This window comes from Solanum stenotomum, chromosome 5 (assembly GCF_019186545.1).
Source record: "Solanum stenotomum isolate F172 chromosome 5, ASM1918654v1, whole genome shotgun sequence".
Taxonomy (NCBI): domain Eukaryota; kingdom Viridiplantae; phylum Streptophyta; class Magnoliopsida; order Solanales; family Solanaceae; genus Solanum; species Solanum stenotomum.
Window position 1 is genome coordinate 55,834,729 of NC_064286.1, and position 17,962 is coordinate 55,852,690.

The following is a 17,962-nucleotide window of genomic DNA, read 5'->3' on the forward strand; positions in this document are numbered from 1 at the left end:
AAGGTAAGATGGAGATGTTCCATATTTAAATTGCATAAATATGTGTACTTAATTACATGAAAAATATATTTTCTAAATATGTATCTAGGTGGGATTTTTCATGATATGTATCCAGAATTAAATGTCAAAGGTATGATTTCTTTGTATTTTCTTGTATAATATGTGACATTTTTCTATGACCTTTATTTATATTTATATTTATATTTTTTCTTTCATTTAAACTAATTATTTTACGGTAAAAAAGAATTATTTAATTTATTACAAATCTATATATAATAATAAAGTTGAATATAAAAACGGTAATGTGACCCTCTCTAAGAGTTTCAATCCAATTTATCTTTTCTGTGCCTTTTTTCTAATTTTAAAATACCAAAAAATTCACCTAAAAAATAAAAAATCATTAAAAATAATCATATTTATTTATATTTTCATCAATAGCCATATTTAATTTATTTTATCATTAAAGCTATTATTCTCTTTTTCTATAATATTTCTCAAATTCTCATCAATTATTACAAATTTTTCCGGGAAAATGCATAAGTACCCACCCAGCCTATGCCCGAAATCCCAGAGACACACTTAACCTTTACTAAGGTCCTATTATCCCCTGAACTTAATTTATCTATAATATTCTACCCCTTTTCGGCCTATGTGGCACTATCCTTGAAAAAATTGTCAACATGCGCTGGGCCCACAAGATAGTGCCACGTAGGCCAAAAAGGGGTAGAATATTACATATAAAATAAGTTCGGGGGGGTAATAGGACCTTAGTAAAGGTTAGGTGNTCAAACTTAATTTTAAAGATAAAATAACAGCTTCATTTTAATTGTTATCAATATATTTCAAAAAATTATCGTGAAAAGGCTTTTCTTGCACCTTATTTTAATTTTCATATACTATTATTATTTTTTCTGTCATTTTTCAATGATTTTTTATTTCGATTTAAAATTTAATGTTTATTCTTAAAACTCTGATGGTACAAATAAAGGTGGAGTAGAATATAATAAATGATGATTCTTCTACTAAATAAGAAGATATAATGAAATTGAAAGGGTGAAACTTTTTATTTTTTTAAATGGATAGGAAATTCTATTAAGGTATCATTACGTCATTATTCAATATATTTTGAATATAAATTTCATTTGCTGATGCATTTGTTTAGCACTCCTTCTGTCCCTAATTACTTGTTCACTTTTCTTTTTATAGTTGTCTCTAATTACTTGTCCATTTTGACAAATGAAGAAAGAACATTTTTTTACCTATTATACCCTCAATTAAATGACTAATTACTTGGAAAATTGCAGAACTTTTCATCTACTTCATAATTAATAGGGGTAAAATGATAAACTCACTATGTCATTAATTGATTTCTTAATAAATGTGTCAATTTAAAAGTGGACAAGTAATTAGGGACAGAGAGAGTATTACAGTGTTATTTGACATTATGAGATATTTCTTAGACATTTAAGGAGAATGGTACACCGGAATATATATTATATATTAAAGGATCAACTTCATGCAATGGAAGAATTTGTTATTAGCAAATATATTATAACTTATTTGATAAAAAAATATATTCTTCCTCATTTAATAGACGTAAAATTTGTGAAGCTTTTTTTTTTTTCACAATCTTCATATTATTAAAACAAATAAAAATATTACGATTAAACAACAGAGTAAATATAAAATTAATCAAAAATATTTAATTTAAATGATCGCGCGAAGTGCAGCCAAGTTCTCTAATTTAAAACAAAAAAGTAAAATTTAAATGGGTCTACTATAGAATTCCTAGAAATCGAACTTGAAAAATTATGTTAAAAATGGAAAATAAAAAGTGAAATAAATTTAATTGAGAGTTATCCTTCGTCTGTCCCATTTTATGTGACACTTTTTATTTCTCGACAATCAAATAGTTTACGTTTGACCATAAATTTGCGTATGATATCTTCAAAAAAAAAATTTAAATTGGAAAAATTAGATAAATAGTAATCTTAGCTTCTAAGAAATGTCACATCATTATTTACATATCCAACTTTTATATATATAAAAGAGTTAAAAAAGAAAAAATAAGTGATTTAAGAAAATTATATAAATAACATTAATGATGAGATGAAGATTAAGAAAAAACGTCAAATAAATGAGTAGTATTGATGATGATAAAAGTTAAATAAATCATTTTTTCTGTTATTTAAATTTTTAACATAAAATTTCCAATTTTTTAAAATTAAAAATAAATGTTAAAAATAAAAAGAGTAACAATAAAGTAGGCCAAACACATGGTTGAATAAAGTAGGCCAAACACATGTTGGTACACCTCGACTCTCACTTCTAATAAGTAATAGATAGGCATGGCCCGTGCTAGAGCACGGGCCCAACACAAACAAATTGAATTGTTGTTCTAACTAAAGAGTAAGAAATCCCATAACAATTTCTCATCAATAAATTTTTATATGCATTCTATAGAATTGAAAATTCCACCTAAATCATATCCTCTGCCAAAGTTGCTCGTTCAAAAGCAGTCAATTATAATTAGTGAAAGAAATGTCTGCAAGGAAAAGCAAATGCTAATGAAGACGCATCAATGTAATAAGCAAAATGTATATATACAAAAGGGTTTTCTTTAAGTAGTTGAGTCCTTTGTAGTGGAACTATTTTACTACCAACACTTTATGAAGTCACCTTATTTATCCAAAGCTAATTGTCTTAACATAATTTAGCATAATACTGGTACAATAGGTGCTTAATAGCATATATTTATATATATACACACACGCATATATATATAAACCGAGAAGAGATGATGTCCAATTGAAGCAGTTCCCAGAATATAATTATTGGGCCACTCCTCCAACACTTCAGTCATATTGCTTTTTGAATTTCACCAAGCGCATTCATCTTTTCTTTATGCTATGTCTTGTCAAAATCATCAAGACCAAGGACTAAAAGGTCACAACCAATTAGCTCAGATTCACCTAAAAATACAGTTATAAGAATATAATGTGTTCTCCTAATCAATGAAAAATAAGACAACACGTGATCAAAATGAGTTGTTGCCTAGGAATACCATAAGTTTCTCATTTTGATGAGGACACATCAAATACACAACAACTGACAAAATTATTGTTTACTACCACTTACAAAGTCATAAATTATTATCAAATCAAATATTTCAAACATATAGTGCAGAAGTTGAATGTAGAAATACATACCACAGACCTCTCACAACTAATAATTTCACTTGCTGCACTCACAAACTCCATTCATGCATGGTCTCTCCAATAATCCAAGCCTACAATTATGCTCAGACTTACTTATACTAAATTGATAGGAAATTTCCTAGCATTATTAATATTTGAAAGTACATAAATAAAGTTGTAAGCAAATATTCATTTATAGTGAACTTAGAGGAATAAACAAATAAAATTCATTCAGAAAGAATAATGTTTTTTACTTGCAAAGACCAACGTAAGGCTAAGCAACCTCTGAAAACTGAAAAGTATAAAGAACGGGTAAAGCATATCGTGTCATCCCAAAATCCTACATATTACAGAAGAAAAATGAATCTCAAGGGCCATAAATATTAGTGTACTTATTCATAAATGGTAATGTTATCAGTAAAGCTGAATTGTAGAGCAAAGATACTCTTTACAAAAAGAATGTACAACTCTCATAGACTTTGCAGACAAAATTTCTTCAAGTGAAAAGAACAATTACAAATCAAAAGAGGAGATTAGTTGAATTGAAAGGAATAACATAGAGAAATTTAATACCAAGAGACAGACAGACGGAGAAATGTTACGAAAACAACCAGAATCATATGTAGGAAACATCACTAAGCAGACTTGCAGCTTTCACATATGCACAGAAGAGTAACTAAGGAAATTCTATTTTACTTCATTGTATTAGAAAGTAAGAATTTTACTTTTGATGTTAGGTTGATGCAAGTAGAAAGAATATATTTGAAACTTTAGGAATGGGCAAATACATGCATATCTTCAAAAATTCTATGCACAAATGGTACAAACCAAGTTATAATAGTGTCTCTCTTGTGCTTGCATGCAAATTTTACTACATATGCTCTCTAAATTTCTTAAGCTTCTTAGCCAAATCAATTCAGACTTCTTCCTATGGAAAATTGGTACATCAATTTCCTTGTACAGTTTAACCACACTGTATGATAATTACACAACATAGCATAGCAAACTAATTTCTACATTCGATTACTTAGCCCTTTGAGTCATGCCTGGTCATAACCATTTGTCTTGATCCTTCTACCCCTGCTCCCTCTCTCCCTTGTTTACTCGAGAGAGGGTATTAAGAGTGAAGATAATGGAAGTCGAACCCAAAAAGAGATGATTGGTTGAGTCATTCAAAGAGCAAACCATCATATACCAATATACGTTGCCTCAACACAACAAAGGAAGAAAGAGTAACATCATGATCAAATTAAGCATGGAAAGTGGATTCCTTTAATGGAATGCCCCCCTTTGGTTCTTAGAGGCAGATCAATAACCCTTTTAATAGACATAAGACTATTGAAAAAGAAATACGAATGCATAATTGTCTCCATATTGATGTAGCTGCCTCGGCATTTTCAAGCATTATATAAGGATCACCCAAAAAGAAATCAGGAAACTATGATAGTATTCCTTGGTTGAAATTTTATCAAGAAGTTAAATACCAAGTAGATTAAATATTCGAGATGTCACAAAATAAAATTCATAGCATCTTTAGTTGCTGGTCAAACAAAAGAATGACCACCCTGATTTCTTCCCAAGAAAATATCAGAATGTACGCATGTAATATATCAGTAAATCACTTGAAGCCTACAAAATTCAAACCATTTTTTAAAAGAATTTTTGTTATAGAAAATGTTGCTATGTCTAATAAGTATGGAAAAAAACATTCTAAAGAAATGATATATATGGTGGTACACATGCATCCGTGCACATAGAGGAATTTATAACAAAGAGAGAGTATTGGAGAGGAAAGAGCGAGTAATTTATAAGGTACTTGGACAACTCAAAAATGACATGGAAATAAGACCATAAGAGTGTCTTCCAAAAAGAAAAAAGTTAGTCGTTACACAATGATACAATAAACAAGGAAATCAGAAGCTACAAATATACAGTTGTCCAATAATGTGGTGTTGATTTTTGAATGTATTATATAATGCACAATATTAGATTCACAATTTGATCTGCAAATGGAGTTGGGTGTATTATCTATGTTTTCAATTGTAACATGAAGGAGCAGAAGTATAACGTGAGAGGCAATGGAGTAGTCAAGTGCAAATACCATATAAAAGTGATAGTCCTAAATGGAGCCACCAGTTGAAGAAGCTGAATAAAGCTCTTCCCGGTTGGCAAAGTTGGTGTTTGACATCTGTCTGATTTTTCTACAAAGTGTTCATCCTTCTCTTGCTCACTTTTATATAAGGGTAATATTAGCGCGAGTTGAATCTAAATATTCCATCAGCATCTGAAAATGAAGGACACAATATATATTGAATAAGTTGAAAATAGAGAATCGACATGATTGAAGAACTTTATCAACATATTGAAACAATACTTTCCAAGAATTTAAAAAAGCCTAAGAGGGAAAGAAGATGTTTCATCTTCACAGGAGCAACTATGAACTCCAAACGCAAAAGTCTGCTGTAATAAAGTTTAAATTTGCATAAAGCTTGTAAATGATTGTGATATTGTCTGCCATGATTGTAAGTTTTTTCTCGAAAGACCTCACACCATTAAGAGAATCTACATCTTATATGTAGTTTCCAATCTTTTCTTGAGAGATACATTGGCTCTCTGGATCAAGTCCAATAATGTGTCAACATAACCATAATGAACATAAAAAGATACTGATTTTGTGGCTCTTAGTAAATATAACTAATCACAACCCTCTATATCTTAATCCCTACTCTTGATTTTCCCATCTGTAAGCATGTAACGAAAAAGCAAATGAGCTTTTTGTTTTCCATAGGTATTTAGTACTCACTTTCTAGATGACCACACCTTGTAGATTAATACCAATGCAGTCATTATTTAAGTACATGAAGTGATGTACAATCTAGAGTAAATATGAATAAATATAGAAAAGAGAAGCTCACCAAGGAGTGATCGTCAAGCGCATATCATTCTGGAAGACTGAGAATGAAGTAATTTCATTGTACCTTGCTCATAACTCTTTCTCTCGCTCTCCCTGTCTTTGTTTTTTTAAAATATATGAAAAATACAACGTTTCTCTTTTTCAAAAGTTGTAGTGATTGATGTCCGAAGGATTTTGAACATACCATGTCCCACACAAAGAAGAAGAGACAGGCTCTGAGTCTGACATTGCCCTATTTTGCTCCATTTTACAATGATCCATCACTACACATCCCTTCAAATTTGCTTGTTCTTTCTGATAATAATCACCCCACAGTACAAGAATCATGTAAATATCAAATGTATAAGTGAGGAACGGTATCTGTAGGGAAAAGAAATGAAAAAGTCTTTTGGTTGGTTCGAAGATACTATCAAACACCTTTGTTGCACCAATTCTTAAATTAAGTTAACCATGCAATATAAAATTTAAAGACAGAACACAGAATTTGCAATACATCTCATAAGATTGCACCTGAGTATCTCAATTGAAACATGAATATTGAATAAGCATATCAGAAAAACTGGTACATGCATATTGAAAATCCAATAGAAAACTACCCAGAAGAACAAAATGGCAATTATAGACAATGAAAGTGCAATAACTAAAGAAAGATTGCTTTAAAACCTAAAAAAACATAAATAGTTCACAATTTGAACGATAAATTTCATAATATCATATAAAGAACCATGAAATTTGAGAACCATTAAAAAGAAAAATTGTATAATTTTAGAGAGAGAAATTATGTAAAATATTTAAGAACCTAGAAATCAATGAAAAAAAATAGTGGTGTGCAAATGAAGGAAACCAATTAGTGAGCATTTACACGTGGTTTGATAAGAAAGAAGTACAATATACGTGCTTTGACGGGAAAAAATGATGTTCAATGACCATCAAACTCTTCCAGGTTTATAGTACAACTGACAGTGTTGTTGATAATAAAGGAAACAAAATTTAGTGAAAATTTACACGTGGTTTGATGAGAAAGAAGTACAATACACGTGCAGACTTGCTTTCACAGTAAAAATAAAAAGATATTCAATGACCAATCAAACTCGTCCAAGTTTATAGTACAACTGAAATGACCAATCAAACTTGTCCAAGTTTATAGTTCAACTGATAATGTTGTTGGTACTATTCTTAATTGCAATGTTAGTCCTCAAAAGTCCCATTTCTATATAGGAGTAAAGTAAAGTAAAGTAAAGTAATAAAATAATAAATAACATTAATGATGAGATGAAGATTAAGACAAAAAGTCAAATAAATTAGTAGTATTGATGATGATAAAAGTTAAATAAATCATTTTTTCTATTATTTAAATTTTTAACATAAAATTTTCAATCTTTTAAAATTAAAAATAAATGTTAAAAATAAAAATTAAAATGGAGGCAATAATTATTTTATTAAAGAAAAATATGTGTAGAAAAAGTAGAAGTAGATGAAATTACTTTAGTTTATCTTTTTGGTGGGCCTCAGTACAATTTCTATATAAATCAGGTAAAATTACTAACATGTTCTTGAAATCTTAGCAAGAAATTATATTTAAAACAATTAGAAAGTAACAAATATAAAATATATCAAATTATCATCGATAAAAATAAAGCAAGATTGGAAAAGATCTAGTCAATTCTCACCAAAAAATAGCTTGAACTTTGCATAGAGAAGAAGAAGACACAAGTGAGAGGAGGAAAGAGACTGACCAAGAATGAGAGTTGAAAACGAAAATAAAAAAGATAGATACGTGTCTAGAAAAGAAAGGAATGAAATTCAAGTACAATACAGCTGTCTATGCGAGGGAGAAGCTAAAAAAATATTATTGTCAGTACACGTAACATTTGGTGCTGTTATGTAATGCAGTATTCGTCCCATTACCCTGTTTGTCCCAAATTCACCGTACAACACGTGTTACTTTAAGTACAACCTTTTGTTGTTGTGTTAGTCCTTCTAAATGTACAATTAGTACTGCCTTTAGTACAATCAAATAATGTAGTGTTGGTCCTTTTTAAGTCTCACTTCTACATAAGGGTAATATTATCAAATTCATGCTTTAACTTGACATGGTGAAAAAGACTCTTGAATGTTGATTAGTTTGTCAAAGAGGGTGTTAGACAAGAGGTCAAAAAAGTGGGTGTTGATTTTGTATTCTTATTTTTATCTATTTTCTTATGATAAGGTTCCAAGGAAGATGTGTGTGTCTTTATTCTCAATGTAACTTCTTTAGTTTGAATTCTTATAACTTTTTATTATTGCTAGTATGTATTTTTGCTTAGATGCAAATTAGTTATTGCAATTTTGTGTGTAATAATACTAACTACTAACAAAGGTTAAAAAAAAAATTATTGCACAGAGAACTATTTATATTTTTTTCTTTAAAGATTCCTCAATTTTATTTATATAAGCTCATTATTTTTTATTTCATGAAACCCCTACTTGAGATTTATCTTTTTTATTTCATATTTGAAATAGTGTTTTCCTTAATTTTTCTTAAAGTCTTTCTCACATAACTACTAAAACATAAGTTAGAGCAAAAGAGGCACCTATACATTTCTTATTTCAAGTTAAATAACAAACATTGAAGAAGAGTATTAACTACTACAAAAACTACACTACACCGTATTTTTACTTCAATTTGTTGGATTTTCATTTCATGAAAACTTTTATTTTTAAAACATAGAAAGTGTAATTCAATTTTATTTTGTTATGTACTCTTCAATTCCATGATATTCACCTTCTTGTAGTATGTCAATTTCTTTTTTAGTTTGGGGCGGGGCTATAAAGTAAGATAATTTTACTTAATTAACTTTAATATATATCTTGAAGAAAATATAGTTCTTTGACCCAGTTTTTTGGTTATATAAATTTCTTTTGATTGAAAACAAAATATCAGTGCGAAGTCTTCATAATTATGTAAAACACGATTGGAAATAAAATAAAAAATAAAAATAAAAACTTTATTTTGAAATAAAGGGAGTATGTAATGTAAGAAAGAAAAACGTATTGAAAAAATTAAAATAAGTTCTTTATTATCTGTGAAGTTTATAACATTTTGATTATCCAAATGTCACCTTTCATGTCTATAATAGAATTAGCTAGACAATCCAACTATACTTAACAATTTAAATTAAATATAATTTACGAATGCTCATTTTTACGTTTTAGACATTACAATTTTTATATTTTATCAAATTATTTTCATACATCTTATACAATCTATTTCAATTATCATATAATTACCGGTTGATTTAGTCTTTTTTAAAATTACACAAAATGATCAGTTTTGTTTTTTATTTTATGTTCTAAACTCTACTTTTTAAATCTGTATACGTCATAATTTCCGACATATAAATACAATTATCTTCACTTTGTTATGGATGGAGTGAATGGACCATGTTCTTCTTTTTTTCTCACGTACTTTTTTTAATGAGCTTTATTTATCTTTAAGTTGGTTATATGACATTAATCAGTTTATGTTTAACGAAAACTGAAAAAGTATCTTTTCTTCTTTATGTAAATAGTATATTTTATTTGTTAGAAATTAGTTCAATGTGAATAATAAAATGAATTCAAAAATTTAAATTTTTATCTATTTAATTAAATTTGAACTAAAAACTCTTTTATATTCAAATAATATGAAAAGGTTAATTTATATTTTTGATATAATATTTTACGACTGCGCGTAGCGCGGCTGAGTTACCTAGTTTATTATAAAACCCCAAAAAAATATGACAACAAAATTAAAGCGTATGTCAACAAGAAAATAATCATGGGTAAAAAGTTTGTTGTATACCAACAACTAAATTAAGTTGTTGCCATCTAAAATATTGTTGCAAATTATATATTTTCTAGTAGTGAAATATACACTGCTTATTCAATTTTTATCTACTCAAGATCACCTCTAAAAAATCTCAAATTTTAGATATGAAATCCAAAATAAATTCTTTAGAAGGGAGGTGTCTCTTCTATCTACAAGAAAATGAGTCTGTGTTAGTGTTTTGCCAAAGATAGTGCTCTCAATTATTCACTTGACATATGTTACTTTTAACTAATGGTCAAAGAAGATTTGTAGCTTTGTAATATTTAAAGCAGCATATTTGAGAATTTTAGTTGGAAAGAAAAGGACTCTGCCATTCAACAAGATTCTGAGAAATTGCCAGAACCACATGGATGCTCGCTAAGTACTACTCGATAACATAGCAAGAAGGAGCTTTGAAACATATAATTATTGCAAGATAAACAAATGAAGGGCCCTGTATTAAAGGCAACCTCCAACCAAATGACGTGTGCAGGCACAGTGGAGAAAATGACATAAATAGTTCCAGGAGTAGGTCTAAAATAGTCCATTAACTATACACTTAACAGATTTAGTCATTTAACTATTCAAAAACTTATCAGTTTTGATCTCTTAATTATAAACTTACCGGTTTTAGTCCCTTAACTATAAGCTTATCGATTTTAGTCCTATAAGTATTCAAAAACTTATCAGGTTTGGTCTCTATCCATTTTTTTAATACAAATAACTTAGGTTTATAATAACGGAATTCATGTCTCGAGAAATTAAATCATTTAACAATTTTTTCTACTGGTTCTCTCTCTCCACTACTTTTTCTTTAAATTAATTTTATGCGAAGAACCTTAACCTCAGCGATTTAAAAATTTAATTTCACGAAGATTTCCGTTAATATAAACTACTATTTGTATTTAAAAATGACAATGGCCAAACCTGATAAGTTTTTAAATACTTAAATGACTAAAATCGGTAAGTTTATAATTAATGAACTAAAATCGATAAGTGTATAGTTAAGAGACCAAAAATGATAAATTTATATTTAAATAACACTAAAAATATATTTTAAAAATGCTTTACTCCAAAAAAAAACAAAAAAAAAAAGTTGAAACGTTTTCTTTTTGTCTGATTGAACAATAGCAAGAAAAACTTATCTGAGTTGCAGTTGAAAGTTTAAGCTCATTGTGAATCTCAAATTATAATGGCTTCAGCAGAAAACAATGGCCTTATTATTTCAACCACCGAGACCATACGTTTGTTTCTCGCCGGAGTTGAACTCTCCGATGACCTGAGAGAACTCGCGTCTTCCCTTTCCGATCATCCCACGGTACCATACAAACATCTGAGGTCGGTTTGGATCGGGTCTAACCCTGTAACACGACCTGATCTGATGGACTTGTTATCCGGATCCAATTTCGTCTTCTGCAGTCCAAAACCTAGAGAAAAAAGTGAGGAACTCAAAGCTCGGTTGAGGAAACTAGACGAAGCGTCGGAGAGGAAAGCGTATGATGAATTGGTGAAGGATATTACTCCTAGGAAGCCTGTGGATGAACCTTTTTCCTCTTATAAAGATCAAATGGGCTTTGGTGAGTCTCTCTTTTGCATATTATTATAATGATCTATTGGCATTATTGAAGTTGTATTTCCTAGTTCTAATTTTATTGACATACTATTGGAATGAAATCAGAACAGAATGATTCATTACCCCAATTAGTATGAATTAAGGGCATAGTTGATTGATATTGATTACTTTGATTGGAATCAGCTATTGCGGTGAGAATTGAAATTTTATTTAAATACAAGTGAGTTCAAAAAGCTAATTTTTTGGAAAAATTTGAACTTTCTTATTCCAGTGATATATACAACAGCAACAACAACAACATACCAAATGTAGTCCTATAAGTGGTGTCTGGGAAGGGTGGGAAGGGTAGTGTGTAAGCAACCTTACCCCTTGAATGATGTTCAGTTTCCCCCAATCCTAAGCTAAGTAATGAGCGAGAAAGATGAATGCCAAAAGAAACTATTTACATAGTATAGTAAGTAGTAGCGAGAACAGGAAAGGTATAATTGCATCGGTCCTTCCAATCAGCCATCAAAGCAAGTTGTATAGACTATAGACTTGCAGGATCAGGTGGGAACTTGACTTGACAGGTAAAGAGGTTGTTTCTAATGGACCCTCGGCTTAAGTAACACACACACACAAACAAACATATATATATATATATATATATATATGTTTGTGTGTGTGTGTGTTCAGGAATTTTTTTCTAAGAAAGTGAACACAATTTTGATTTAACAAAGGTTCAAATTAGGACAGTTTAAAGTGGGAGTTAGAGTAGTTTTAATTGTGGGATACAAATCATAATATGATGGCAAGAGCATTAGCATGGGTTAGTCAAAAGCTTCAGTTGAAAAGGAGTGATTTCTGATACACTTCATCATCTTCAGAATCTGATGAGGTAAAGTTGGTTAAGACTCACTTATGTCTACACACACATATGTAAACATCCCCCTTTATTGGACAACAAAGAAAAGATTGTCTGGAACAACTCTCTAGGTTTCAGACCCAGGGGCTGACTTCAGTTTTTTGCTGTCAAAGGCTTTCGTGATGGCGTGGCTAAGCCCTGAAACTAGATGGAAAGCAGGCTGATTACATTTCTCTCTTGCACAGCTCGTTAGTTCAGATAGGTGCTGAGGGATGCGTTTGATCACGCATGGATCTTTCTTGAAGCGAGCATCACTAAACAATAACTATTTCACTTAATTATACAGTTCCATATCTTTTTGTATAATTGTTTTTGTGTTTGCAGTTATTGTTCTTTAATTGCATTTATATTTAAATTTGCACCTTTCTTCATCAAACCATCATTTTTCTTTGCGCTTTGCACTTGAATCCCAACAGACCTCAGTGCTCCTTTTTTATCCCGCCTTTGATAACATTGCTTCCTATATGAGCATTTAGAATATGTATTTCAAAGGTATAGGGCTAATCAAATTTCTTGTGTTCCATTATAAGAGGACTGTTTTGGTTGGAAAAGATGTGGATCAACCTTCCAAGAGATTTCTTGCTAGGCTACTCTTCGATTTGCTTAATAAATAACCTGATGGTAGAAGTAACAAAGTAAGTTTGAATAAGCGTGTCTGTTGGGATTCATCGGAAGCAGCCTCTCTATCCCACAAAAGTAGGGGTGTAAGGTCTGCATACATCCTACCCTCCCCAGACCCCACTTGTGGGACTACACTGGGTATGTTGTTGTTGTATCTATTGGGATTCAAAGAGATTGGGAATTATTGCTTGTAAATGTTCTTCTGAAGATTTTTTTTTTTGGACACAAAATGCTCTTCTGAAGGTTTTGCAAGCCTCATATGATAGATTATAGGCAAAACGTCTTTATACATTTGACAGGGTGTTGCCAAAAAAGATAGAGTTGGAGATATTTTAGTATCTAGGCATGATTCATAATCAGACTTGTTGTTCGCATGCCAGCCTTGTTTTAGCCGCTTCTCTAGACTTTTTTGTTAACTTTTTAGCCATTAAGCAGTTCATTCTTGGAGACAAAAATCATACAGAAATTAGTGATGTTTTGCTGAAAATTGGAGGATCCTATATCACTATCTGCCATGCAAAGCTTCAATATCTTCAAAAGTCTAGCTTTGCCAGACATATGAGAGATTGATTTTTGATTAGTGAGGTCATCTTGTTCTCTTGTTCTTTGTCATGTGCAGTTCCAGGGAATATCATTTAGGAGATCTGATTAGGCTTCCAAGTGTTTCCTGCCTCTGCATATTTATACAACTCTTCGGTAACATGAGCTGAGCCTTGTTTCTGTGAGATTTTTCGTTGTATATAAAGAATAAGTTGTTACTTCCTTATGGTGTTTGACGTGGACACGGAGGTTAATATTTTAATTTGACTTTACATATTGTATTTGTGATTGCTGAGGAAAATATTAAAGTAATGGTTAAAAAGTTTGTTTGATAGATGAACCTAGCTATCGATGATTAAACTTTGAACAGACGTGGTGTTTAATTCTTAGAAGTTGTATAGAATATTGGAACAATGTCAAGCATTTTGGATCGTCTTATAATAGAAAAGGTGACATGTAAATTAAGACAGATGGAGAACTGAGCCTGCAGAATTTTTTATCACTGTTGGTGGGAAGTAAAATAGCATGGGTAACACATAATGTTGCAAATGTATTCACCTACTATGTTAGCTCATGAGCCGATTGATGTTGTTCTTTTGGAGCATATGCCTGACCGACTGATGCTTTAAAATTTGGCATTTCAAGTTCTTTGCTGTAAAAACCAATATTGGAGTAGTCTTCTTTCTTAACATGGGAATGCACATAGGGGTGATTAGTTCATTGTGTATAACCTCCTGAGATTTTGAGGCAGAATAATTGGATCAATAGGTGTTAAATTGTCAATAGAGTTGTTGGAGGGAGAGGACTTATTTTAGAAAAAAAAGAGATGTTGGGTGGAGAGGTAAACTTCCACTACTAATTTATAGAGATAGGTATGAATGGAAAATCTTGAAATTGGGGATAAAATTTGGGTTTCAACAAGAAGAGAATACATCAAATACCAAGAATATGTGAATGGGTTTCTTTTCATTTTCTATTCTTCAAATGAGTTGCTAAGTTTGATCTAAAATTTAAAAGGAACTTATGCATTCTTCTCTTTTTTTTGTCATTTCCCTTTTATATGTATAGCAAGTCTTTTCGTAGTTTGGTTGTAATCAACGCCTGTGCCCAGGCTTCCGGTTGCAGTTTTGTCTGCCCTCCTCAACTCTAAAAAATTGAAAAATGCATGATCACATGCTTGCTGCATAGAGTATGGTAACTTGGGAATGTATTTCTTTTTTACTTTTGAAGTTTATGTTTGTGAATAGAGAAAAAAAGAGAGATAACTCGTGTTGAATAGATTGATGAATGAGAGCCTTCTTATAAAAGGGCTATGAAATAAGTAGTAATGTTTTCCTGATTTTTGGGAATATTATTTGTGAAAAACTCATCAAGGATATTGTCTACAGTATTTTGTGCAATTATGACTTAGAGAATAAACTTTAAAGACATTCCAACATATAGTTGCATTAGGTTTCTTGCCTTCCAATGTGTACTCCCAATTTTAAGGTGGTGATCGGAACTGCAAAGCTGGGCAGAGTATCAGGAAAAAGTTACAGTATACTGTTAAAGAAGCAGTTATTTCAGTAATATTGTCGTTGAAATGTCAAAAAATAAAATTGACTTGGTACCATCAAATAGTATGAATGACGGTGGTCCTATGAATGGAAACTGAGGACATGCATGACACCAACTTGACTTGATTGTTAACAAACCTAAACATTCCTTTCCTTTCAAATAGTCTCTACCGGATTGTAGCTGGTATGGTACACCACCATTTCTGTTGCTCATATGCCTTTGCTGTACCAACTTCTCAAAAAGTCCTTGTTACATTTTCGCATTGTCCAATGAATGCCTGGTAAAGTCAAAAACAGTTTCCACGATTTTAAAACTACCGGGCATGCAAAAACAGGTTGCTTATACGTTCAGGCTTAATTCAACACAGGTTCTGGCACCTCACTAGCATACCTCTTTTCTGGAGGTTTTCCTGTGTTAAGTATGCTTCATTTGCAACCAACCATGCTACTTTCGGTGGTGCTTTTGTTCTCCATATGTTCCTCCATGGCTACGTATTGGGCCTTCGTTCTTCAACAGTCAAAAAACTCATGGTAAGGACTAACAGTGAAAGAACCTGAACTATGCATCTTTGAAAATTCATGTCATCATTGCTGGACAAGGTTTGAAAAAATTATCTAATAAAATATGTTATCCTGTTCATTAGGGTTCTTATGAAGCTCAAATTCCATTCATTCTAATTTATGTATTTGGCAATTGTTGATTTCACATTCTTCCTTAACAACTGGGTACTTGTGGACTTGACCTATTTTCCTTTAGCTGAATGTTAGACACAATAGGGGCTTTGGAGAAAAAGTCCTTTTAACAAATTTGATAAGTTCTTTTTAGAACTTGTTTTTTTGCTTTTTGCCTATTGCTTCTGTTTTTCTGTTTGTACACATGTACGTTTTTGTTGTGGAAGCGAGTGCTTTCTTTTGTTTCCTCATCTTGCTTCTTTGTAGAGTAGTGCAGCAATTCTTGGGACAAGTTCCAGTACTGACTGATATTCATGAGTTAATTGAACAATAAAATCAAACCCATTAAGCTGCATCCGTATGAAGATATATCACTTGATTTGCTAGTATCAACTGTGAGGTTGATACAGTTGCTGCGTCCTGATTTGACGATGTGAGTGAGAGAGCTAGGAATGATCTACTATCGCTAACTTGTATATCTCTGGTCTTCACCAGTTTTTTCCATTTTTGTTCCTCTTCCGCTTGTTCAGGTTAAGTTCGCTGTTAGGTAGCTCCTTTCTTTACAAGTTCCTTTTGAATTAAATTAAGAATTTGATTTGCAGTTTAATTCTAAGTAGTTCTGGTCCTTTGGTGCAGGCTTACATGTTGGTATAGCAATGTTCACTGGCTATCTGATGGGATATTTTGCATTCAGGGCCTTATTTAATCACAGTCCAGCAATGGTAAGTTGTTAATTTGATTTCCTCGTGATTCTATTCGATACAATCTCTATACGTGGAGCAACAGCAACTATATAAACGACCTCTTCTCCTGTGCTTTTGTCTACTGTATCTACTTCCTCTGGTTCACTACTCTGTATTGAAGTTTCATTGCTCTTTCTTCAGAGCGCTGCTGGAGGCATTCTTGGATTGGTCATTGCCATGCTTGTCGAGACACTTCTCTTTATTATCAGAACTTCGAGTCTAGATAAAAAACCGGCTAGAAAAGCCACTTCGTTCACAACAACGCAGAAGAAGAATCAGTAGGTTTCATCACAAGAAGTTGATGCTTTCTATGTTTCCTTAGAATAGGAATAAATATTTTGGTATTGAGCATCTTATTTATTTCTCCTCCTGTGAATTTTTATGCTGTAAAAATATGTATTCTTTGATTTGTGTAGCTAACTATAGGAGAATTATTGCTCTGGCAACGCAAAATTATTTCTAATTGGGAAGTTTGTCTTTGGCACTTGTAATACAAGTTAATTTTATTGTCATTCACAGTAGACCATGTGGTTTGTTTAGTACTCCCCGTTCACTTTTATCTGTTCACTATTAAAAATAAAGTCCGCTTTTACTTGTTCAATTTGGAAATCAAGAGATAATTTGTCACTTAGTTTCTCCTTCCTCTATTTCAGATTTACTGAATTTTTTAGGGAAAATGCATAAGTACCCCCCCGGCCTATGTCCAAAATCCCAGAGACACACCTAACATTTACTAAGGTCCTATTACCCCCCCGAATTTATTTTATATATAATTTTCTACCCCTTTTTGGCCTACGTGGCACTATCTTGTGGGCCCAGTGCGTGTTGACTGTTTTTTCAAGGATAGTGCCACGTAGGCTGAAAAGGGGTAGGAAATTATATATAAAATAAGTTCAGGGGGGTAATAGGACCTTAGTAAAGGTTAGGTGTGTCTCAGGGATTTCGGGCATAGGCTGGGGGGGTACTTATGCATTTTCCCAATTTTTTAGGCTTTTTTCATTGTTCAAAATAATTGAATAGTTTCAAGTTCAAGATGGATGTTTGAAATTTTTTCCATATTTGCCCTAAGTCTACTTATATAAAGTTATATTTATGATTTCATAAAAAGGGCAATAGTGAAAATTATAGTTTAACGTTGCCCTTGAATGTTTTTTTGAATATGTGTGCATTGCTTCACAAGTTCACTTTATATGGAATGAATGAAGTAATTTACTCTTATTAGTAACTATATTCATTTAGTGATATTACTTATTAGACGTGGACCAGTAAAATGGGACGGAGGGAGTACACTCTATTCACTTGCTTAAATGCAAAGACAAATAGAAGCGTGAAAATAAATCCAACATGCACATGGAATACTTGAATTACTACTTAATTATGCCTTCAAATTACATCGAAGGTAACTCAACCTTA

General features: G+C 31.5%; 2 protein-coding genes and 1 long non-coding RNA gene across 3 annotated transcripts in view; 1 reads left to right on the plus strand and 2 right to left on the minus strand.

The window, feature by feature from the left end:
• LOC125866403 (uncharacterized) overlaps nt 1-17,962 on the minus strand; it is a 220,536-nt gene that overhangs the window by 118,266 nt on the left and 84,308 nt on the right. The gene's annotated exons all lie outside the window — the stretch shown is intronic.
• The window catches only part of LOC125866398 (NADH dehydrogenase [ubiquinone] 1 alpha subcomplex subunit 1), a 93,044-nt gene that overhangs the window by 12,390 nt on the left and 62,692 nt on the right, over nt 1-17,962 (minus strand). The window lies entirely within an intron of this gene.
• LOC125866396 (uncharacterized) lies at nt 11,051-17,065 on the plus strand. Its single transcript, XM_049546795.1, has 3 exons — nt 11,051-11,517; nt 16,443-16,528; nt 16,691-17,065. The coding sequence occupies exons 1-3, from the start codon at nt 11,133-11,135 to the stop codon at nt 16,829-16,831; spliced, it is 612 nt and encodes a 203-aa protein (XP_049402752.1). The 5' UTR covers nt 11,051-11,132; the 3' UTR covers nt 16,832-17,065.